Source organism: Notothenia rossii (assembly GCF_949606895.1).
Source record: "Notothenia rossii genome assembly, chromosome: 10".
NCBI classification, from domain to species: domain Eukaryota; kingdom Metazoa; phylum Chordata; class Actinopteri; order Perciformes; family Nototheniidae; genus Notothenia; species Notothenia rossii.
Window position 1 is genome coordinate 56,829,785 of NC_136908.1, and position 26,164 is coordinate 56,855,948.

At 39.8% G+C, this 26,164-nt stretch overlaps 1 protein-coding gene across 1 annotated transcript; it reads right to left on the minus strand.

Moving 5' to 3' along the window:
* Window positions 1–12,448: 12,448 nt before the first annotated feature.
* il17rel (interleukin 17 receptor E-like) lies at window positions 12,449–26,158 on the minus strand. The gene is made up of 19 exons (XM_079653694.1): window positions 26,026–26,158; window positions 22,451–22,763; window positions 20,686–20,713; window positions 20,187–20,336; window positions 19,101–19,207; window positions 18,625–18,739; window positions 18,317–18,361; window positions 18,056–18,195; window positions 17,337–17,408; window positions 17,185–17,239; window positions 16,918–17,081; window positions 16,200–16,244; window positions 15,477–15,534; window positions 15,191–15,336; window positions 14,713–14,772; window positions 14,567–14,624; window positions 13,418–13,549; window positions 12,965–13,021; window positions 12,449–12,877 (listed from the first exon to the last, which is right to left on the minus strand). Exons 2-19 carry the CDS (start codon window positions 22,574–22,576, stop codon window positions 12,756–12,758), a joined length of 1,680 nt encoding a protein of 559 aa, XP_079509820.1. The 5' UTR covers window positions 22,577–22,763; window positions 26,026–26,158; the 3' UTR covers window positions 12,449–12,755.
* Window positions 26,159–26,164: the final 6 nt, after the last annotated feature.

Consider the following 26,164-nt stretch of genomic DNA (forward strand, 5'->3'; position numbering starts at 1 on the left):
GAGGGCTGACGGATAGATAGGAGACCATGGAAAAGGCCTTGTTTGCCAGCTGGGAGAGGCATGAGATCATTGCCCCGTGCTACTCTGCGCCATTATCCCCCTAAACCCTGCACTCCTCCTCTCTGCCTCCTATTGCAATCCCCCCCCCCCCCAACACATACTTACACACTCATCTGACTGTTCTGTTTATTGATGACTCAAGCTTGCCGTTTCTTTCCGGATACACAGTCAACACTGGAGCTCTGGCACCTCGGGGCCTAATGGACTGATCTCGACTGTTTACAGCTGTGCCCTTTCTAGAATGACTCACAAAGGAACAAAGAGACCCTCTGTGTGCGAGAGAGCTTTTCCTATTCTTGTCAACAGGACCTCCCGACGCGCACTGTACCTTTTCTTCGAAAGCCTTCCTGTCTCTCATCCTTTGACGAGCTTGTTCTCATCCTTTGACGAGCTTGTCGTCTTCTATCCGGGCTCCCTGTCTGCTCATCCTCTGTCTGACTATCTCTGCCTTTCATCTTCAGGAGGTTCTTTACCTTGTCATCTGTCACCACTAAGACCTTCAGTACCTTGTTCCTCCTCTGATCATCCACTTATCTCTCCAATGTTTTACCCATCATCCCCTACTCTTCGCCTCATGTGTCACTCAAAATTGCAACTTGAATGGGTGTACAGTTCTGACCGAGTCAAAACTCCCCTCTAAGAAGTGAATGTTTACTCATTCAGAGTATCAATTGGTTTAATGACACACTTCCCATTGTTTTAAATGATTTCCCCTCATCCCCCCATCGCCCCCTTGAACCTTTCACCTTTGTCCCAGTTTCCAGCTCTTCTCCTATGTATGTGTTTCCGGACATGCGTCTTTCCATGCATGCCTGAGGGTGTGAGTGCCTCTGTTTGAGCATACTAGCCTGTTTGACATCAGCCTTCCACTCAGTGAGGCTCTAAAGGCCCGTGTTTGTTTGTTTTGCGCAAAGCCCGGGCGGGCGCAAGCGCTGCGTCGGCGCTTACCGATTAGCCGTGAGCAACACCCCATCGGAATGTCTGGAATTATTCACAACAAGGATTAGCTCATCCCTGTCTGTTGTCTTTGGCCTCTGTGTTTGTCATTCTTTCACCGCATGGGCTTAGAGATAGAGATGGACAGACAGCTAGAAACAAAAAGGAAGCATGGTCGTGTACCTGAAGGCCTTAGGACTAATCCTACAGGTATGAGTGTGGATTTTGTTTTGTTTATGATTGTGTTTTGAATAGTTTGGAGTGAAAAGTCCACCAATCACAGCAGCTGGCACCATACCTGGCATTATTATCCCTGTGGATAACCGGCCTTGCTTAGACAGCATGACATCATCTTCAGATTATTCCAGCAGATCAAAACAAAGACGCGTTTTGAGCAATCAGCAAATCAGGTGTAAGACATTATGCATTACGAATAAGGGGTGATATTTCCACTTCTTAGAAGGGAATTGTCCTCTGCATACTGTTTTTCTATCCTTTTGGATGTTAGACAGCTGGGTGTATGAAATACCCTAGATGTTATCCAAAGCATTCTGGGAAATAAAATAAAGGACTAATTGAAGACAAATCAGGCAAAGAACGATAAAGTAAAATGGATCAAATAAATCACAGAGAGATTGTTATCTCCAGCATCATTGTTTAGCTGCATTTAAGCTTCCTTTGTTGTTTTTAGGTGACATCGGAGATTCATTGCCTTGCTCAGCTTTTCTTTAGGGGTATATCTCCAGTAATACCTCTACTTTAGTAAGTCTAGCAGCCTCCTATCAGACATGAGTTGTGTTCATTCAACTGTCTTAAAAGGTCCCATGTCATGCTTTTCTGGTTATTAACCATCCCCTTGTGTGTTATGAAGGTTTTTCTGCATGTAAACGGTCTGCAGAGTCACAAACCCTCAAAGTACACCCTGTCGCGAGTAAAACTCTAACACAGAAAATACCTCCCCAAAACGCCTCGTTGGAGAAACGTCATTGTCCATTTGATTCTTCCGGGTACGCATGATGTCAACCGGACCCGGAACCAAATGGACCAATCCGTGGAGCCGTTACGTCCGCGGAGCTGTTACGTTAAGCCCCCGCTGATTGGTCCAAATTGACCAATCCACGGACTTCCTCACACACACACTCAGTGCAAGCAGCTGTGCTGATTTCTCCTCCCTGGCTGCAGGCTGATAACAGACAGTTTGGATCGCGGCGAAATTCTCTCTGCAGACCCATTCTCACAGCGTTTATCCACCTTTTTCTTACTCAATATCAAGCCACACTTATTGTTTTTACTTCGGCTGTGACTTTGTGTGTGTTCAGGATAGGGGTTTCACCAACTAATCGACTAGTCGACTAGTCGACTACCTTTACCACTAGTCGGCGCTGTAGGCCCTAGTCGACTAGTCGTGGAAAAAAATGGAGGTAAACGAGGTGCTGCAAAATGCTACAAAACACGTCCGACATTCTTATGTATGGCAGTACTTCAACGAAGATGTAACCAACTCCACAGTGAAGTGTCAGTTGTGTACAGCTGTACTGAAGTACAATACAAATGCATCTGCTATGCGCAACCATCTGAAGATGAAACACCCGCTGCCGACAGCTAGCACTAGCAGTAATGCTAGCACCAGTGAGCAACGGACCGGCGTCAGCACTGAACAGAGGCAAACGAACAGCAAGAAAACACGGGTCAACAGTGATGCGGATGATGAGCTACGGGATTACTGCCAGCGGACACCGCATATCCCCACAATGGATAATCCACTGGAGTGGTGGGCAGAAAACGTGCACCCTTCCCCCGCTTTCGAGGAGCTACCTGGCTATTCCAGCCACAAGCACCCCGAGTGAGAGGGTTTTTCCCCTGGCAGGCAACACTGTCACCCGAAAGCGGTCAAGCCTCCTTCCCTCACATGTCGATGCGTTGGTGTTCAAACCAAAAATATGGAAAGGTGGACGTTATCGTGGAGGACAGCGAATAAAGTGTTGCGCAATGCGCTGTTGCGCACTGGATTTACGTGGCATTTATGTAAACAAGAGTTTTTTGCTGTCGATTTTGGTGAGTCCAGTGTTTATTTACTCAGCCATGTAACACAAATTAAAATGCAGTGTTTAATGTTACTGTATGAGTTCCAATAGAAAATACAGTTGTAAACCTCTCTTTGTGTGTCTCTATTATGACGTAACGACTAGTCGACTAGTCGACTACTATTTTGAAAAACTAGTCGACTAGTAAATATTGGTAGTTGTGAAACCCCTAGTTCAGGATGAGTTTGGCTGTGTTTCGCTGTGTATCGCTAAACAAGGAAACAACACCCCCACGGAGCTCAGCGCGATTCACAACGTCCCGACCAAAGCACACTGTGCTCACAGGGAGGGTGGGGGCTGGAGCTACTGGAGCTGCAACGAGCCGTTAAAGCAGGGGTGGGGAACCTCCGGCCTCCGGGCCGTATACGGCCCGCGAGACCATTTGGTACGGCCCTCGAGGTAATTTATAAACACACGCAAAAAAGAAAACAATTCAAGAAATCTAGACCGCAAAATAATTAAACAAGCGAGTGCCTGTTTTTCCTGGCCAAGGTCAGGGTCCTTGAACACAACACGAGCCTAACGTGTCATCACGTGGTATATGTCTCGTCTGACAGGGGTGTAGTTCTAACGGAGAGCACCAGAACGCGGCTCCGGGCCGGGACTTCACAAATTGCAATACCCATAAGGAGCTGTACACATGCCGCAGTTTCTGCGTGGCTGTGTCTTTAGTTGAAAGCCCGGTGGCGATCTGTTCATCTGTCATACTGATCATACAGTCAATAACTTTGTTGTTATTAGCATCTGGTTAGCTAGCTATGCTAACGAATATAAGAAGCTTTTTCTCCAACCAGTGAGGTAAAGGCACATCTTTATATGATCAATATAGTTATAGAAAAATAAGAGAATAAAGTAAACAGGTATACAATACTAATATGACAGTAAAAAAAAGTTGTTATTAATAAACAAGAATACAGTTTGAAAGGGAAGTGATTTGTAAAATATCCATAAAGAAAAAAATCTGCTTACAGTTCTGTTTCATATGGGTGTTGAGAGATGCATCCATAGATCTCTTCATGTTGCTCTCAAAGTGCACCAGATTGATGCTTTTAACTTCAACATTTAAAAACTCTTCCTGGTGGTGCATGCCCCCAAACCCCACTAGATGAGGTTAGACCACCCCACCCCCCCAAATCATGTCCACATGGATAGAATGAAAGAAAGGCGAAATGAATGGGCTGTGATTTTAGTTTTTTAAGCAAACGTTGAGTTCAATAATTTGTACGGCCCTCGAAGGATCTTGTAAAAATTGAAATGGCCCTTGAGAGGAAAAAGGTTCCCCACCCCTGCGTTAAAGGCAGAGAGTGAAATTCAGTGAATACACGTAGTTTACAGAGATGCTGTATGAGAAACCAATGTGAGTTTGGAAAATTGCACAATATAAATCTATTCTAGTAGACCTCAACAATGGAATTATGATCAGTGGAAATGGCCATGACATGGGACCTTTAACTTTCTCATGACTCATACACGTGACTGCTGTCTATCCAAGTCAAGTCTTGGTAAACACTGCCATCTTGTGGTAATTGAAGAGCAAAAAGGAGGAGTGACAATTTAATTATATTTACCACATAGTATATCTCAGTCTCCCATCATGCAAACAAGTCCTAACTTAATATATTTTGCTGCAGCAAAACAAATCTTTTGTGCTACTTTTTCTTTCTGGTTCAATGCCAAAAAGAAGAAGTATAGTATTAACACGACTCCAGCAATTGTCAAGTGTTGAGATTCCTGTTGAGGCCTGCCTTTTTTCTGTTGCCTTGGCACAGTCACTGATTATTAAGACACATCATAGTAGCTGCTTATTTTTCTTTTTAAAAACAAACAACTGGCCCATGAATGCATTACTATTTATCTTGACAGACACATAATTTGTAAACACACTAAACTGTGCAAGAGTCTCAAAGTGGGCTGGTAGATGTCATTAGCTAACAAAAGAAGTGAAAGCATAAAGCCTTAATACAACCAGCAACGAACGACCTTGACAGATGTGTAATTTATTGGTGACAGTGCACCATTACACAGATGTCATTCTTTTGTGAGAGGGCACCATGACAGAGGTGAAATGCGTGGGTAATGGCGCACCTTGATAGATGTCAAACTCGATGTTGACGGTACACCATGACACAAAAGCATTCTCAATAAAGTTGCACAAATCAAAACATAAGTCCAGTCATTGTCAGTTTTGGGGCTAAGTGAAATATATTTAAAACAGCTAAAAAATAAGGTTTAATTACATTTTGCAGTAGCTTGCCATAGTTTAACTACATTCATGTTTGCATTCAAATAGATAAATTACTTTTATGCAATCTCTTGTGTACTTAACTACTGAAACTACAACCAATTTTGGTTCTCAAGCTCCAGAACTTCCTTTTGCAGCTTCACCATCTCCAATGATTTTCAGTTAGCATGCTGTTGCTAGCTTTAGCAGCTGTCATATTCAGCTCTATCTTCGGGAAAAAAGTTTGTTTTCATATCCTTCTTTTAAAACAAACTTATTATTTTTGGAAGCTTTGCTTTTTTGGTGGATGCCTTATCTCTGACACCCACTTGAACACTGGAAAAGCACAGAGCCATCGTTAGCATTATAAGGAACACCTGTTCTGGTCTTCCTTTGATTAGGCAAAATGGCTGCTGTGAGAAAGGCCTTTGGAATAGAAGAAGACATTAGCATGTTTAAAATGTAGCCTACAAACACTCAGGCAGTGTTGAAGGTATCCAGGCTGGGGGAATTATGAAGTGAACAGTACACAATGCATTAATAGTATTTCTATAAAAGTGTAAATGATGTCATTAAAGCTGTAGGTATTCTAAGAAAGGCATAACGAAGCACAATCCTCATCCTACAGCAATCCTCTTCATCAGACAAGCATTGGCCTTTGCACATGTGTCAATTAAACATACATGAGGTATTACCCTATTTATCATAAGGGCATGAAAAAACAAAAACAAAGCTACCAATATGAATCAACATAAACACCATATGTTGCAGTTGGTGGCCTATTAATTGTCCAGTTATTTGCCTAATAATATATTGATTGAAAACAATATTAGGTTAACTGTAAGCCACAACAAGAGTGTCCTGTAAAACCTGTCCTGAAGATGGCACTGTTGTGTTTAACAGAAACTGTTTAATGCTTTTACCATATTTATAATTGCTGTAAATTAATAACAATTGTTGGAGTTATACAAATTATATTCTTAGATATTGTTGTAATTTTTGGGGAAATCATTAACTGAACATTGATTTTAAATAATACATTATTGCCTAACAATTGACTTGTAAGTGCTACCATGTCCACACTTGGACATATAATACACACTTATCATCAAAATTGAGTAAATATGGACATTTTACTTATATGTGGCTAGAAAACATTATCTTGAACACAAAATACGACCAGCTGCAGAGTGCTTTTTCTTTCTTTCTTTTTTTTGTATTTTTTGGGCCACTAGCATAGGCGGATTTTGCGGGGGGGCAGGGGGGGCATTGCCCCCCCTGGTGGCTGAAATATGTTATAGCATTACTAAGTCTAAAACTGTTCCAATACAAATATTTTGTATATATAAATATTTTTAATAGATGTAATAAAATGATTGTTACAATACAAATCTGAATAATATCATGTTTTGTTTGAAATAATTTCATTTTTGAGCAGTCGCATGTTGTGACCATAGACTGTATATATAAAGGGTTGTGATGTGTGTGTGTGTGTGTGTGTGTGTGTGTGTGTGTGTGTGTGTGTGTGTGACGTGTGAGGTTAAAGACAAAAGTTCCCTCGCTTTTTTTGTATCCAAGTGATTCAGCTATTGTATTAGCAATAATGGATATTCGGCGATTTTTAAAACGTCCAATTTCGTCTTCAGCTTCAACAACAGAAGAGCCACCGACTGAGCCTAACTTTACCAACCAGCAGCCGTCACAATGTCAAGTGGCAGACACGCAAATGAGCAGCTCTGGATTAGCTAACGTTAGCCCCACAGCGGAGAGCTCTGGATTAGCAGGACCAGCTAACATTAACCCCACAGCAGGGAGACCACCGGCACCGGGGCCGTCAGTGGGTCATGATGATCTTGGGGAAAAGCACAGCTGTCCCAAGCAGCCTACTTTATCCGATTTCCCCTCAAAAATGTTTGGGAAAACGAAACGATCATTTTCCACGTACTATTACAAGAACTATCCCTGGCTGGAATATTCAGTACGAATTGATGCCGTCTTCTGTTTTTCATGCCGCCACTTCCAGACTGACAGCGGTGTGGAGGATTCCTTTAGAAAGGGCCTGAGTGACTGGAAAAAACTAAGCAGCAAACTGGAGAAACATGCACAATCCCAGGCCCATCTGAACTGCATGGTTAAATGGGATAACTATAAAGTGACTGCATCTTCTGGATCTATTGCAGCGAAACTTTCCTGAAGCCACAAAGATTCTGTTGAGAAGAACAGATCTTATTTGTGCAAAATTGTTGATATTGTGAGGCTGTTGTCCAAACTCGGATTGCCTTTTCGTGGGCATCGGGAGGGAAGCGAGTCAGAGTCGCGTGGGAATTTTCTTGAGGTTTGTGGATTTTTCTCCAAGTATGATTCTGCTTTTAAAAACATGCAGTCCAACTATTTCAATGCTACTAGCCCGGATTTCCAGAACGAAGTCATTGACATATGCGCTAACTTAGTTCGTGCAGAAATTGAAGAGAAAGTGCAGGATACTGGATTTTTTTCTATAATTGCAGATGAGGCCAGGTCTTGCAAAACGGAACAATTATCAGTATGTATCAGATATGCAGAGCAGCTTGAAATCAAGGAGCGTTTTTTGTGTTTTATTGATTGCTCAGCATCTCGCAACGCGGCTGGGATTGTGGAAGCAATAAACAAAGGACTTGAGATGTGTGGACTGAAACATATCTCAATTGTTGCCCAGAGTTACGATGGTGCCTCCGTCATGTCTGGTCACGTTTCTGGTGTGCAGCAGCGCATCAAAGAGACCCACCCATACGCAGTGTACGTGCACTGCATGGCACACAAACTAAATCTGGTGCTTGTGGAGTGTTGTGCTGTCAACCGCAGCGTGAAAACATTCCTGAACGTCATTGACAAACTCTACTCTGTATTTGCAGAGCCGTCAAACCATCATCGATTCATTGAAATGCAGAAATCACTGAATCTGAAACAAACTGAAATAATACAGCCAAGTGAGACAAGATGGGCGTACAAGTGGCGATCTGTGAATTCCGTTAAAACTCACTACTCTGCAATTATAGGGTGCCTGAGAGAAATGAGTGACGAGGGAGACAAGTGGTCTGTGGAGGCCAGTGTCCTTTATGCTCACATGACCAGAATGTCTTTCATTACATGTGTTATTGTATTGGAAGACATACTGCGTGTGATTCATGTTACGCACAAGGCCCTACAGTCCTCCAGCAGCACACTCTCCGAAGCTGCAGCGCTTACCGACAACCTGAAGGCGCACTTCAAATCTCAGAGACAAGCAGATACGTGGAGCAATATGTGGGGATCAGTGAAACAGTTCTGCCGGGACAACAACGTGCCAGTACCTGGGGATGCAGATGTTGAGTGTCAGACTCCGGGTCCCCTTGCACCCAAAAGAAAACGGGTTACAAAACCCCCGACCTCCCTCGACAGTTTCCTGGTTACAACTACTTTGGGCCAAAGAGAAACTGATGAAAGTGGCGCACAAATGTCACAGAGTGATACAGCTGGATATCAGCAGCACCTCAATCTCCCTGTGCTGGACACCCTCATCAACGAACTAGACAGACGATTCACGGGAGAGTCCATAGAGCTGGCACGAGCATGTGGAGCAGTGTTTAAATGTGAGAAAAAAGGAATTGAACCTCTCGTACAAAAATACGCACAGCTGCTCAAAATTCACCCTCTCCTTCTTGGATCAGAGATGGACCTTGTTAAAGCCTCTGCTGTCGCACCTGTTTCACTTGAGCATCTCCGAAAGACTGTTAAAAAGGAGAGCTATCCAAATCTATACAAGATGCTCCAGTTGGCACTGACTCTGCCTATCGGATCTGCCACCTCTGAGAGAAGTTTTTCTGCAATGAGGAGAATTCGGAAATGGCTGCGGTCAACGATGAGAGGAAGAAGATTTTCCTCACTTGCGGTTCTTCAAATTGAGGACGACATAACCGCACAGCTGTCACCTGAGGGGATAGTGGACGTATATGCGGAACGTAAAAAACGGCGTCTACTTCTGAACTAAGGTAGGACACCAAGGGATATAGTAGTTATCAAATAAGTATAAGATATGCACAGTTTTGATACGTTTTTTACAGTTATGTAATGCACTGTTGTTGGGGGGAGAGACCGCCCCTTCCATATGAGTGTGTGTGTACGGCGGGCATGAGGCGTGCATGACGGAACGAGTTGTGTTCGTATGTGGAAAAATCATACTCAGTGCGGTGAGCACGAAATGGTTGGGACTGTGTACTGAGTGACGTCAGTAAAAAAGGTTTGCCCCCCCCAAGCGCAAATGTCAAACTCCGCCTATGGCCACTAGTAGTGCCCTTTTTAACTGACAGCATTGAAGGGGGGATAGAGAGGGGACGCCACGTGGCAAATGGCCCCAGAACAGGCTCAAACCCAGGTCCTCTGCATGGGGACCTAGCCCCAAAACATGAACTTTGTGCGACCCCACACAGTGCTTCTTTTGGGTCAAATTTCCAATCCTTTGTTACAGTTTGATAAACAATGATGTCACGTCTGCTGCCAGATTAAGGGAGATTTTGAGACAAGTTACAGTTATTTTGTGGTCACATGATGCATGATGTTACACCCGGGTTACAGGTCACATTTAAGTCTCTCTAGCTGGAAACCCCCCTCACTGGTCTTTATTCAGAACTGATAATAAAATATGATTGCATACATGTAGAGGTTTCCATTCAAAGCAGAATCACCCATCATCACTGAGTCAGACTGCAGACAATGCACAATGATTGCCTTTCAAATTCACTCCCTGCAACGATGCTTTTGAATGTGTTATCCCTGATAATATTCCTTTTAGTTAGGTCATTTGTTCATCAGAATAAAGTTCCCTTTTGGTCCGTCTTTCCTGCATCACTTCCTATCATTCCTGTTTTTGATGCTTTCTTTGTTTCACTTTTTCTTTCATTCTTGTATTGCTTTATTTCTCTTTTTTATTTTCTTACCTTTTGCTTTTTATTTCATTATTGTATTGTTTGCCACAGGACATGAGATGATTTTTGCCAGATTTAGTTATACGCTAATTTCCATCAGCAGCCCCTGGGCAGGTAATAAATAACACATCCAGAAACACACTAAGAATTATGCAAACAGATCAGAGAATATATATATACACAATCTAAATACCAGCACATTTATCAGAATTGATTTAATCATGAATTCACACACAGAAATGGAGGATTCTAATTAAATGCATTTAACACTTTTTATTTATCATGTACACAACACACAGCGAAAATTGACCTCTGCATTTAACTTAAGGAGCAGTGCCTTGCTCAAGGACACCTTGCAGCATGGCAGTGCCCAGGAGATCAACTCCATGTCCAAACTGCCTACTTTGGTCTGTTCGGGGACTTGAACCGGCCACCCTCGGGATCAAATCCTTACTTGGGTAAGTACTGCCTCCCTCTACCAATATTACAAATTATTATAACCAAAAACTCAAATTAAATTCAAATGAATGTTTCAATACATTTGTAGACCCAATATATTCGAATATAATCCACTTTTAAACCCTATTATTTTCCACCAGTTTACTCCAGGCAATATGTAAAGAAGCGTGTTGATCTTCAATTAAGGAAATCAAATTTAGAGGTGATTACGTAATTGGTCAAAGGTGGAAACAACTTGTTTTCCACCTTATACCTGCTGTGGATTTTGTTGCACAGTCACCATGACCTATGCTGTTGACTATAATCAGCTGATTCAATTATATCACCACCATGACTATGTTAGGATTAATAATTACACACTGATATAATAATAGGTTAAGATCCCTCGTAGACATGTTCTACGATTCATGCGGGAACGTTATAAGGAAGCAGAGAGGACATTATTCTCTTGTTTTGATGACTCACCTGGTTTTAGGCACTCGCTTGCTGGGCATTTGAAAGCAAATCTAACAAGGAAATGTTTGCCAGCACGTCCCGGACCAAAACACACTGATCCATTCAGAGTTTTACAGAAACAAGTTCCTCATGTGTTAAATCCCTATCACATGGTTGGATTGTGTACTACTGCTCACCTGCAGGCCCTCTGGGTACAGTGTGTGTGCACAGAGAAGCCTCTGTTCTGGTACTATGTCCTGTTCTGTTTTAAGCACCTTCATTTGATTATGAAAAACAAGAGGAAATCATTCCCGTATGCAGCAGGATGTTGCACAGGAAATTGATAGTGAGAGAGACTATGACCGGATGATATATAAGAGATATAAGCATTTCCTTTGTTAAGGCTTGGGGAGTAACGGATCACATGTAACAGGATTATGGCTAATGATAAAATAAATCAAACAATGTAAAAAAAGAAGTGGAATAAAAATGATTCAAAGACCAATTCAAGTGGGGTGTTGCTGGTTAAAAGGTTATCAAAAAAATGTGTTTTTAGCTGACGTTTAGAAGAGTTTGCTATTGGGATAATCCAGATGTATCGGAAAGTAATAAGGTGACATTACTTGACATTGTGATACTCTGGTTAGGTTAATAATTACATTTTTCTTCCTGGTAACTATTGATTAATCCAACTTGTGATGCTTAATGAGCTTCCGTATAAAAAAAAATGCTGTCATTATATATTTCCTTTTGGTTCATAGGAATAATATGCTTATCCCAGCCGAATTCTGAAATATATGCAAAGGATTAAGGAAGTAGAGTTGTGCTAAAAAAAAAAAGGATTCCACCACATTACGTGTCTGAACAAGTTTGCAAACAAAGTGGTGTTGGCGCCACAGTAAAAACTAAGTTCTTGGAAATGGTTACCACGCCTTGCAAAAGTATTCAACCCCTGAGACTTGTCATTTAAATAGATTTTCATATGGGTTTTATGTAATAGACCCAGAATCAATAGTCCAAATCAGTTTACTAAAAAAAAGTGGTTTTAAGTAAGGGACAAGGTGCAGCGAATATTAGTGGGGGAAAAAACAAGTTTTTTTTTTTTTATTATTATTATTTCTTGGATGTTTCATAATAATATGTTTGCATCCTCAAATTGGTAGGTGTGTTGAATTAGAGGTTTTGTAATGTCTGTATGTACAAATGGGGCTATTAAGAAATGAAAATCCCTTGAACCACAGAACAGTATCAGTAGTTGGTAAAAAAAACCTGTTGAATGTAAGGTGATTGCTTTTTGTTAAAGAAATATGCAGTTTTTCTTTCATGTTTTGCATTTCTTTATTGAAAATATAAATATAGTTATGAAATGACTGTTTAGCTGCAAGCTGAATGAATATATTAGGTGTAAAAAAAACGACAATATACAAGTTTAACTTTCACCACAACAGACATAAATTAGAAAACATACATAGCCACTATCAAGCATAATAACCAGCAAATATCCAGTAACATGCATATCATACGCTGCATTCAAGAGAGAACTCATTTGGTCATGTAACAACTTTACAGTTTTTACCGCACCTTACAATAAATGCTTTTAATGGTAGCACTGTTCTTTGGTCAGTCAGATATTAAGTTGGCCTTCTCATTGTTCCCACACTGGGGTGAATCAGGTATGAGGACCCCTCCATGGAGAGCAGATTTAGTTGGTAATACAGGGACAACACAGTCAAAAGCAGGATCTGTCAAAACACAGGAGATGTTCAAGTTTGAGGTATTTGGAAATGTACAGTATGCAATGAAGTCAATCAAAAATGAGATTATTTTACCTATTTGCTTCTCAGAGATACAGCCTCCATTCATGTTCTGTTTTCTCCTCTGGTACACTAAATTACAATACAGGGGAAATCAGATGAGGAAATAGACCGACACATGGCAAATTCAGTGGCTTGTTTTTTTATTCAAATGACAGAAACCAGATTGCAAGAAGATTAGGTTAATGTAAATCTTGCATTCACAGAGGAAGTCTAGCTTAAAGTCCATATCAAGCACATTGAATGATGCACTAATCAGTGGAGCACCTAATCTTACATACTTTGCAAACATGTGTTCAAAGAAGGCAGACAAGGATATGGTTTGTAAAGTTAAGTCTGCAGCATTTACTTCCTAACTGAAGAAAGGAAGTCTAGGTGTGGGTGGACACTGGAACTGTGCCTAAATCCATTTTGATGTCAACAGACAAGACAATCCTGCAGGCCTGAGCTAACATCATTTCAACCTACCGGTTAGCAGTAAGTTGAGCAACAGAGTGATGATAATGATGCCAGAGAGGCAAATGCTAGCAGGAACAACGACCCAAGTCCAGTCCAGAGAGGCTTGCCTGGAGAAGCCAGCGCTGGGGGGCGATGATGATTCTGTGAGGGGAAAATATACAGTTTGTAGATTATTAGATGCATGGCAATGGTATTTAATATGTTGCTTTTTAAGGAATAGTTTGACACTTTGGGCTGTCCTTTCCTTCCAAGAAAGGAATGATTGAAAGATTCCCTCCCTTGTATGCCAACAAAAACAGCACAAAACTATTATGAGACTTCAAAACTTTTGTCGTCAATATACTTCCAAAAATATGAAGCTGAAGCCAAAGTTAGCTTAACCTTGCATTGTGAAATCTGATATACTGTACGAGTACATTTGTGTCATTTAAAAAAGGTGCTGTTTTTTAACCTTTGGCTAGAGCGAGGCTAGCTGTTTCCTTTCCTGTTAGCTGGCATTGATGTATTCACCTAACTCCTGAAGCAATATAAAAAGTGTATTTCCCAATTTCTTTCCTAATGTCTCTTGAGGATAACCAAACAATAACCCGTGTTTATGAGACTTCTAATCCCTACAGTTTATCAATGTGTTGACTCAATTATCCATAAAGAAATAAGACCTTAAATGCATCAAAGACAGTTTTCATAACGTTCTGCCCTCAGGTTTCATCTGTTATGCAAACAAAATAGAACTATATCGCTTGAGGTTATCAAAACAATAATCTGTGTTTATCTGAATTTGAAAGACGTTACAACCAGCATGCTTTCTGCTCTGGCAGTTTCTCACATACATAATGGTTTCATCCATCATGCACACTAAATCAAAGGGTAGTCAATGACGACATTTACTTGGAATCCTTTTATTTTCAAAAACAGATGCCTAAAAACCACTTCAGGGGGCACGTACATTTGTGATTAGCCGATGAAAGATAGCTTGGCAGTAAATATATAGTCTATTACCAGTCCAAACCACGTTCAAAGAAAAGTAGTGGTACCCATTTGCACATCAAACTGATGTGAAACCTCAGGTTATGAAAATGTGCAGACCGAAACAGACAAAAAAAATAGAAGAAGATTTACTCTTATTTATTTTGCAAGGAGGATGAAAGCTATACTTACGGCATTGCTCAAGACAGTGAATAACTGTTGCAGCAAACTTCACATCCAGCCTCTTCACCTATCCAAATAAAAATGTATTTAAAGTCTGTCTGAATGTGAGGGGAAATGCAGTATATGTGCAGGATAATTGAATGATACAAACATACCACAAGACAAGAGTTGCACATTTCCCCTTCCAGTTTGAAGTCAACAGGTTTATTCTTCACCTGTCAAAGAAAAAAAAACGCCTTGAAGCTTCACTTTTGTTATGGAAGCTACCATGGTTTCTGTTTTGCTTTCATTGTTCCTTTTGGTGCCATCAACCGTGCACCCATCCAAGACAAACAGGTGTGGATTGCTGCCTACCATATTTTATCTAGCAAATGTTGGAAGATACCATTTTATAATAACGCGAAATTAGCTTTAATTGCTTGTTTGATTACAAATATTGATTCAAAGCTATTGTAAACCGCCTTTAAAGCATGTTGCTTACGAGCAGTAACAAGGAAATACTTTTAAAACAAACAGTAATAAGATACCATGCAATCAATGCAAACAGGATGTAAAAGCCCCTCCATATAACTAATGCAAATGGTCATTGTGGTGTGGTCAGTATGGAAATTAGATGTTTTATGTGATACCTACCACATGCATGGTGTGCGTGTCAGTGATCTGGCACCCAGTCGACACTTCAGACTTCACACACTGCCCCACAGAAAACGTTGTAGTGATGCGAGACAACATCTTCACGTCTTCCTGACCTTGTTGTCTCGTGACAACCACCTCCCATGCTGGAAATGAATACTACATTACTAAATGTCCATCAATATCAACTTTATACATTCAAATGTTTCTCTGAAGCCACAATCAGATTGATTTATTGCAGTATGTAACCAAGCAGTAATCAGATGATGTGATTAAGTAAAGTTACCTTTGAATGTTGCATCGGCAAAGGGACACTTAACCCAGGACTGAGGGCCTGCAGTGAACTGAAGAACATTGTACAATTATGTTTTGAAGTGCTTTTAGGATTTCCATTAATAATAATAATACATTTAATTTATATAGCACTTCTCATCTGCCAAGACAAATCTCGAAGCGCTTGCGATACTTCTGCTTTATGGTTCGGTTACCAGTTAACTGCTGAACTATCTTAGAACGTATGTGGGTTTGAACATAGCATTTCCCTTTTTTCACTTATTTTAGTACCTACAGTAAAAGGGCAATAATACATAATTGGGTGTCCTTCTATAGAATGAACTGCCATAGCAAAGGAAATGCTACTAGCTTTATTCCAAAACTGCTATTTAATTGTTTAAATCCAGTTTGTATTTTATTTTGCAGCTCTGTTAATCCACAGCTTACCATTAGCTTACTGGCTAACGAGTACCGGCTAACTATTAACCGAAGCTAACTGCTGGAGGGAGCTTAACTTGAGATGGTAAAATGGTCTCTAGTTTAAACTGAAATGACTGGCTCTGTTATACATTAGAATGTTGCACAATTGCCAAAACTAGTGGAACTACTTAGTATTTAAACAAGAGAACAGCATAGTAAAAGAGTGGTACTGTACAACAACAACAACAACAACAACAACAACAACAACAACAACAACATTATATGAGCCCGTTTTCTCCACAGTAACATTCTTTACCTTCATGCATAGCTGAGGGTGTGGATCCACTTTAGCAAATGTTATCTGAAAAGCAAAAATGATTAAGTTATTTTTGAAATAAAACCTATTTCCTTTAAAGCAGTACGACTAAATGCTTCTTATGATTTGTATTTGTTTAGACCTTCTTTTTCTTTTCAGCTGGACTCAGTTTACAGACGGGAGGCTCTTTGTTTGCGTCACTTGTTATTTTCAACCTGACAGAGAATTCCCTTCTCAAGTGAAAGGGCCTGATGTTCAATCTGATATCAAGATAGCATCTATTTCTTAAGCATCAAAGGGATGAAGGCTCTCCCTTTCTTTTGAAACTGAAAAATCGTGCATCTTCTATGGGCCCAGATACAGGTACTTTTGGCTTCATGCGTCACTGAGCAACTTTCATAGGAATGAAAGGGGTCCTGCCTCCAACACTGTATCCAGTTCTCTTTATACAATATACATCCATGAATTGGATACTCAACTTTTTTTGAGCTGAAGCAAACTCACTTTGAATCATTTAGAAAGAAATGAAATAGTTGCCTGGCTTTTATGCTTCATGGAAACACTTTGCTTTGACGTCATATCTTGAGAGGTATTACTGGCATTAAAAAAACTGCTGTCGTAACTTCTCTTCCTACGTATAAAGTATCAAGTGTTTTGTGTTAATAACAGGCAGCCAAAGGGGTAAACACTGCTGTGGTTTGATGTCAGCAACTTGTACCTTTTCTCTGCTGACTTTCTGTGAGGCGTGAGGCAGATCCAAACAGACGCCGTCCTCTCTTTTCTGACACAACGCAACCACAGCAGACACTTGGCACTCGGGTTCCCATGATAGCGTCTCCTCCAGGGGGTCGAAGTTAATTCCGAACCACAGCTCCTCCAGACCTGCAGACAGGGGGATGCCAAAATCTTTACAAATGGTATCACTTCGGAACAGGATTAGTTTACTACAGATTTTCTCGTGACTAAAAGCATTAACGTGACTCACGGTCTTTAAAGGGGCAGACCTGGACCCTGGGGGCATCCGTCAGCAATGACCAACCCTATGAGGAATTAAATAAGGACAGTTCAATACCTTTTTCCTAGTCGTTACTAAAAGGAAAATATCATAAATGCTCGGAGTATTTGCTGAAACTTTACCTCGATGCAAAGGCAGGGCAAAGGTCGTGAGTACGGGAGGGTTGCGCTCATTACGGGATCTCCTTTTTTTATCTGGAAGGTAAACAAAGCTTTGTAAACATTTGTCATGAGTCTTTGGTATGTGTACTTGTGAAAAAGGCTTTGGTTTTGACATCTTGGTTATTCCAGAGTCAAATGATGGATTAGCCCCATTTTTTCGTGTCGGATAAGTAAGCTGTGAGAGTTTCCAAAAGGTTTCAACATAAGAATCCCTACTGAATGTAAAACGGGTTAATATTATTTGTGCACCAGAGGACAGCATTGCATAAGTTGCGTTCACCTTTGCCCTCTAGAAAAGTCAGTCAGTGAGTGGGTAGACAAACCCTTATAAATACAAAGTGAATGACCTGCTGACTCAGTGGGAGAAAGGTTAGAAGTGACGCTCTGACCTTCAACAGTAATTTGTCCGGATGATAACAGTGTTTATAAAGCACGATTTATTATCAGCTGCCTATTTTAAGCAAAGATTATTGTCATGCCATTTATGAATTGCCAAGTGTGGGAAATATCAGGAGTAGAGACAGCTGCCTGAATTTAGAACTAGATGAAACTCGGATTACACACACTTTGTAATGAGCACTTTCATGTAGGATCATGTGGGGAACCGTCCCTTTAAATTCATATTTTGCAACACAAAAGATTATTCTTATGCACAGTGTCTAAAACATAGAGGGTCTCACCTTTGTTTCGGCCCCTGTGCCTTTGCAGATGAAATCGTTACGGCACAGACGCAGGAAGTAGTCATAATCCTCCAGCATGTCTGTCACCCTGACACTCAGCTCTTTCCTCTCCGGCTTTACGTCATATGATAGCTTCCCGGCTGAATGAGACAGTGCGAGGTTTTTCATCCAAGTACAAATGTGTATTGATACCCTAAGGGACAGCGAAACTAATAAGAAATGCTCAGGGGTCTAGTGGTTTAAGAAAAAACGTGTACTCACTGATGCACTCTGGGACGTGTTGTCGCAAATCTTTATTGATGCAACCTGTGGAGAAATGCAACAATGTTTAACTTACAAAATACCAAGACTACAGCGAGACAGATGTGACATAACCCGTGCATGTTCAACATTTGCATAATATCAAACTACTACTGTTTCCTCCTTTATTAATCATTTACCATTATTTGTACACAAGTGTGGAGCAGTGTTCTTAATGTTACCTATTCCTATCAATTACAGAGAAAGCTTACACAAACACCAATATGTATATCTTAATGCTCCTATGACATACATGCAAGTGTTCTCACCTGGAGCTTCATAGGTGCTTGTCCATGTTACTCCGCAGTAGCTCGGCTCAGTTTTCACTGTAACTTGCACGCGTTGGCTTGGTGAAATGTCAAAGCAATTATTCTCAACTTCCACCTTTTGGAAAAAGGGTAACAAAAAAGAAACACAGACTGTAACATGCTTCCGAAAAATGTATTATGTGATACGTGAACGTTCAATGTCAAACAAACAACTGTTTCTGTTGACCTTAAATATTAGGTTTTAGAAAATGCACAGTGTATCAAAGTGTTTTCCTGAATATCCAGATGATACAGAAATATATCTTCATGAATCTGCCATTTTGGCGATGTACTTTCATGCCTTCTTATTTCATATTTTCTTACATCACTTGCAAGACATGAAAACCAAAACATACTCTCAACGAAATGTTACTCTTTTACAAAAAGTATACCAAAATGTCCCAAGATGGTAAATGGCATGGTGCTGTTTACAGTACCTTCCGTCCGGACATTCGTCCTCTCGAAGCTTTCGTGAAGGTGAACACTTGGCAGTTTGACATCATACCAGCAGTGACGGTGCAGATGGAAACACCATGGATTGACTCTGTCGGCACAAATATCGATGACGCATTTGTTAAACAGTAACTGTTAACCAGCTAGTTAGCCATAAAACTATGCATGTCATTGTGAGTCGGCATGTCTTTAGGTTTCATACAGGAGGAAGGGTATGTGTCACGTTTTAATGGCTGTTTGAACTGAAGGCACTATCAAGATCAAAGGGAGTTCCCTGCTCCAGCAAATCTCCAGCAAAATCTACAAAGATTGTTACAAGTTGGTTCAGATGTACACAAGTGTTTTAACCCTAAGCCTTGTCAGATAAAGTCTGCGTGTTAACCGGTAACAAAAACCGTGCATTGACGCACTCAAAAGAAAAATCCAGAAGTTGGATAACGGAACGTAGTTTATCAATTACATTTCCTTCCCGCTTCACTTGCACTTTCCACAAATACTTGTTTCACCAGTGATAACCACCATTATTATTCCAACATTGGTTAGACTACACCCACAAGTTAAACTACCTTATGATGACGAATATGAATAATATATATATCATGACTTCTCGAGGTAAGAATTTCATTATAAAGAATATAGAAAGATTGTAGGAAATATAAGCAGCCAGTGATCGCTCAAGCAGTAAATACTATGTAGATTCAAGACCTGATTCCTAAAGCAGTAGTTAGTGTCTTTAACATCTATTAACCATCAGCTTTGAAGTCAGAACGGCAAACTCTTTTGCACAGGTTAACATTCAATTGAAACCGGAATAAGAAACAAATACAAATCTCAAGAATCTGGTGGGATCTTGCTCATATTTTAAGATAATACCGAGTAGCTATGTGACAGAATGTATGTTTTCTTGAAATGCTGAACTAAATGAGTCTCTTAAGAATGTCTCATCTACTAAAACTGTTCATCCAACCTCGTGGATGTCCAATGTTCAAAATGTTAACTATAGCTTAAAGGTCTAGATAGACACCTTTTGTATTTTAATGACATCATTTCAAGCGGCCGCACTGACATACCAGTAAGGTGCACTGCGGTTTTGATTTGAAGGTGTAGCGAACACTTCTGTCTGCCCTCGCAGCTCATGACTGTGGAGAGGCTGATGTTGGTGAACACGGAGGAGGAGTTGAGACTTTGAGCAGGGTCCTGACACGGAGGAGGAAACCAGGCTACACAAGGAAAGGGAGGACAGAGAAAGAAATGAGACATAAATTAATAAAATGTCAGGTGTTCCTGCTGTCACACTGCCAACAAAGTGACATGAGTCTGCAGTCCAAATGTGCCAAGCGTAGAGATCTGTTTATTCTTCCTTGATCTTGATTTAGAAGAACATAACACACAAACATTCCCTCCATCAGATGATATCTTCAAAGGTGATGTGTGCACAATATGTTTTAGTGTAAATTGAAATCTCTTAAGATGCTTCGATGCACTTCTGAATGCATAATGATTTACATGTTGTGCGGAATCATGTCCTCTTTGCATGTGTGCATAAAGCAGATATTGGTCTATACTCACCGCCTGGCTTGGTCCTGCAGTGAAGGCCCTGCAAGGTGAATGAGGAAAAGAGAGAGTTAAACGCCCTGTTAATATGTTCTGTTACTTCGCATGGCGCAAGCTTTGTAATAAAGTCATTCTTAACAAAGAGAACAAAGGTAGCACCCTTCCAGAGGAGGGAATTCCCAGACGTAATGATCTTTTCACATCCTCATTGCTATTTCAGTTCATACACAACCAGTTTGTGTTTTAGCTGCGGTTGCAACGCGTCCACATGCAAAACATAAACATATGAATAAATTACTGCACTTGTGTTCTTGTGCTTCAATTTGCAGTCTGCAATGCATTTCCGTAAAAAATGTCAATGCAGGAATTCACACTGTGATTCAAAACATGCAACGTTGTACATCAAGGTCAATAAGTGCAATTTGCCTAGGTACGCCTCAAATGTTTCAAAAATACATCCTTGTTTACACCTGAGCCAGGAAATAGGCCCTGTGGAAACTATTTCTGACACTGACACCAGTGATTGCAGACGTGTATGACGTGCCTTTTTTTTTTACTGAATGCTTCTAGTATTACTAAATGTGGTAAAATGCTCGAATGTAAGTATCAAGCTTCACTTGAAAGTACAAGTTAATTCACATGAGCTCATAGCTCAAGATGTTTTGAAAGGAACATGACTCATAATTGAGGAAGAAGAATTATTTTTGAGCACATATACCTCTACACATTTGCAAAAGAGAAAGATGTGTTTATTGTGCACTTGCAACATGAGCCTGGTGAAAATCTGCACTCAAGGTAAAAGCCCTAAACTGTGCAAAAGGGTTATTTATAGCTTAAGAAAACGAGTAGGGTCACAGAGAGCATACTAGGGAGGAAAGGTGTTATCTATCTCCATCTAACATGATATGCAGCTGTTTTCGATTCCTTGGCTAGAAATAATAAGGTGAGTAATACAGTATGCAAATAAAAATACTGTGGAATTTAAGAAGTAGAAACCAGCCCCTTTAACGTGCATGCTTGCAGACAGCACAACATGTGTGCTTAAGCATTATGTGTCGTTAAATAAAGGTTTGAGCGACAGAATAAGTGACTCACACAGTAAGCTGCATGTGTCATATTTAGAGAGCCTTTGAGGACATCAGGGTTCATTTCACAAGCCTGAAACCGTGGATTATTTATAGTAGTATTTTGACAGTTAGAAATTCTGATAGACATGGGTGGCAAAGCAGCAGCAGGATTACTATCTAATATATTGAGTTTTAGCAGCAGCAGCAGAAATAGGAGGTTTTAATAGTACACATAAGGGCTCATTTTTTTTTTCTTTTTTCTAATACCTCTATAAGAAAAATCACACTGATATTGTATATCATTTGAGAACAGAATTGACAAAAAGGCAAATAATAGAATAAATAGATAAACGTTTGTTTTATATCATTGTATAAAGATCACAAAACTTTTACACAATGATATATTCATCAGTAATGTGGATATAAAGTAGACAGCTTGAACAGCATTTATTTTATATCGCGTTAAAAATAATTGAAAATATCACTGTGGAAAAATCGTAACATTTTTCCACAGTGATATTTTCAAAAAATATTAATTAGTAATATGGATATAAAGTTTATAAATGCAAACAATGGAACAACTGAAACAGTCTGGAAGAATACAAAATTAAATCAGTTTAATGTTAATAGCTAAAACCATACAGTATCAAAAATAGTTTGTATTGTTATTTGTTAGAGTTTTTATCTTGATTGTTGATAACGTTGAGTTTTACCTGAGAACACCGGGTGCCACATTTCTCTATCCTCTCCAGTTCTGAGCTTTGTTCTGCTGCAGCTCCACTCAGACCCCAGAAACAGCGAGACATCAGCAAGGCGACCCACAGGAACATGTTGCCCATCCAGCACCAAGACACTTCTTCTTCTAATGCTCTGCTTCTCCTGGTCCTGTTTCTTGCCCTTTATATTTTTCTTCTTTTCTCCTTTTCCAGGTAAGAGGAAGTTTCTTTTGGTTTGCCAGGTGATTAAAGAGGCTCTCCTGTTGACTTGGTGATGATATCCAGTGGTGAGTTATATACTAGAGCAGAGCTAAGCACACAGAGTGAGAGGTGCAGATTTAAATATTCCTCAGTGGAGGCGTGGCATCTGCTGTTAAGAAACAAACCCAGTAAACGCTTTCTCCCTTCCAAGCACATCCTCATTTAATGTTTATAATTTGCACTCATCATGACACACTTTTTAGAAATCTGAATCAGGGTTTCCTGGAATGAGATCATTACACAACTTTTTATTTTCATTATTGCTGAAATTCATCTGAAAAAAATCCCTTTTTTTTTAAACGTACCTGGTGCAACTTTTAGATTTGCTGTAAACAAAAACACTCACTGTTAAATCTGGGTAAAGTCAAATAGGGTGAGGATTAAGGAACGGTAGCTGAAACCTAATACAAGCAGGGTATGAGCGCTATGTGGATCATGTGTCCCTAGAACAAAAGCTTTCACTCAAGGCAAAGTCAACCATAACAGTTGCTCCTGACATTTAACTCCCCCACAAAGGAGACTTCCTCTTGGCCTTATGCTACCCATGCCCTAACATGGGCACATTTCAGCTGAATCAGACTGGGGGAGTTTATCATATTAATAATGATATTTTCTTTATCTTGCTATTACTGGTTGTCTGTCTGCATGGGAGCAAGCTGTGTATGCAACACTGACCTGAGATCACCTTTTTATTCAATATGACAAGCTTGTTCGCACACAGTTCCTTATTGACACATCCAACAGATACATTAGCATTTATGGATAGCTGGTAGGTCGAGTATTGTATTGTTGGGGCTTAGAGCATTTTCCATCTGAAATGGTATCTATTTTTGAGTACAAACAACAATATGATCGCAGAAAAAGTGAACAAGAAAAGCTAAATTTGGGACCTCAAAACCATAACAATGACCCTGTTAACCGTTAAAAAAAATATTTTTTAGGGCTTGAAATGGATCATTCAGTGTCCTACGTAAATCTTAATCCTTATATAAATTTACATGGTTAATGTTTTTTTAATCTTATTATATGGTCCCCCTTTTGCTTTTACATTCTTCGTGTGGTAGTACTTTCTTTCGATACACACGTCATGCACGATATGTTCGTCATGTTCTTTTGTTTTCATTCATAAATAATACTTCTAATGCCAGGGGAAGCCTGCTGGTATGCAGAAGAGTTGCCAAAACAGAAGATAAAGGAAAGCCTTGAGTCAATGTGCGGACTTCCTACTACTCTGATGCTGGAATGACACTGTGAAGAAATTGTAGCCTTCCAGCACTACCAAGTTAATCCCAAAGCCTGTGTGACATGTGTCAACAGAGACCCAGCAGTTGGAAGAGATATTGCTTTACTTTTACTGTCAGCCATGCATTTCTTTTAAATGCTGTGTTGTGAAATAACATCAAAGCAAGACCATAAAAGAGTTGTTCAATGGGGGCGGCTAACAGTCATTGTGTATAACAAAAAAGAAACTGATGGGATAGTACCTGTTCACGGTCTTAAAATGAGATCTTATCGTTTTCCGTTTGATTTAATTTCAAGTGACAAAATACGGGGGGGAAAAAGACACAACACAAAGACTTGTTGTAGCTCAGTTATTCGTGTGCCTTATACTAGTATCCAGATAATAGGACATGGAGTAGTGAAACACCTAACGCCTGGTTTTAATCAAATCAATGACAAAAAAATTACGTTCAATTTAGTTGACGCTTTTATCCAAAGGGAATCAGAATAAGTGCAATCAACCATGACAATACAATCTCACAATAGCAAGAAATTAGCTTTCAATAAACTGAAACATTGTAAGTGCAACCCTAACCCTAACCCTGCATTAGCTTCAAAAAAATGATACCTTTGTATGTGTTACTTACAAAAGTGAGATGGCAATTTCTTATACAGAAGCAAACAATAGGCTAATATACTGGCATGTTTTAAAGCGCAATCTGAAGTAACACTGAAAGCTCAGACCTGTCCTACTTTTGCGTAATAGCTCCATCTACTGGGATTGTGTGTATTACAACACCCCTCATTACACTTCTCATGGGTTTGGGTAATAATAAAGTTATAAATCTTAATATGCTGTTAATAATGAGTCATGGGTTTCCATTGATAATGCGTCACCAAGTGGGTAGTATTAACTTGTTAATAAATAATCAAGGAGTTCTGTTTTTATAACCTGCCTACTCATCAAGTCTGTGGTTTCTATGGTAAGTCCCTGGTCTTCCTCCGCTGAAATAAGTCATAATGTTAGTGGCTGTAAATCACAATGGGTTATTTATAAATAGATGTATGCTCTGTAGCACCTTTTTTCCAAAATGTAAGTAGTCATATGGAACAAAGGAGGGGTCTTGGAATATATGGAAGCTAAAATCAAAGAGTTTTCAATTAAAGAACCGCTTCTTTTTTAGAAAAAGAAGAACTAAAATAAAACGAGGTGTGTCCTACTTGTATAGCAATTTGTTTTCAATTTAGTTGGAAACATAAGGCCAATAATCTAATTAAATTGAAGAAACTCTCAAATACAAAAAAAAAATGTATTATTTGTCCAGTGTATCCATTGTTAAATCTGGTATGGATTGGGAGTCAATGGGTCATAAGACTTGGAAGCTATTGAAAATAAAATAATGTATAACAAAAAATGCAGAATCTTCATTTAAATATTCAGGTGGACTATAAGTGTAGCAATACAAAACAAATGCTGCATTAATTTAGAGACATTGGGTCAAATTATTATTACACAAAGCAGGTTTTCTATAGCCCGTATAATAAACGTAGGTCTTTACCTTTAACTTGCTGTCAGCCGCTGTAAACAGCTCATCCTGCACCCTGAGAATGATCAATGTATGGTCATCCTGCACTGCAAAAAATATCAGTCTGGCAAATAAGTTTAGCCTAGAGGGCGTTGAAATCTCTTTTAAAGATGTAATACTCGTTTAAAAAAAATCCATTCGTTTTCAGTGAAACCGCGTACAGTTTATAAAGCACAGCCATTTATAAAATAATGACTTATCGCTTTTCCAGTCCATCAGAATGGACCATCCATGGAAAAATAATTTAAATTGCAAAATAATAAAAGAAAAAAATGAAATTAAGGGTTATTCTCACGACACTGAGCTTTTTACATTACTTTATGCTTTTTATAAAATCAAAAATATAGATATCCTTTATAATATAAGTGTTAAGAGACCAAGCAGGGAATTAACATTTTTTGCAGTGTGCATCCACGGTTGCGTCACATGACCTGTTAATCTTCAGCGTATTTCCGCGTTCACGACGGCCGAGCTGTTATCAATGATGGGAGTGCAGAGTTTTACCTAATGCATCATAGCGGTGTTCATCTTCTTCTCCTCCGGCTGCAGCTGTTGTCTCCTGTGCTGAATGAATGAATGAAGCGTTAACCATCTGAGGTCCTCCTCCTCTTCCTCCTCTTCCACCGCCTCTCTTCTCCATCGA

What these genes read in the sequence shown, in the direction of transcription:
- il17rel (XM_079653694.1), bottom strand. Translation starts at nt 22,576, where the DNA reads ATGGGCAACATGTTCCTGTGGGTCGCCTTGCTGATGTCTCGCTGTTTC. An exon ending in GTGGCACCCGGTGTTCTCAG is followed by an intron (nt 20,714 to 22,450) that starts GTAAAACTCAAC and finishes TTCACCTTGCAG; the next exon opens with GGCCTTCACTGCAGGACCAA. An exon ending in TGCCCTGCCTTTGCATCGAG is followed by an intron (nt 17,240 to 17,336) that starts GTAAAGTTTCAG and finishes AATTCCTCATAG; the next exon opens with GGTTGGTCATTGCTGACGGA.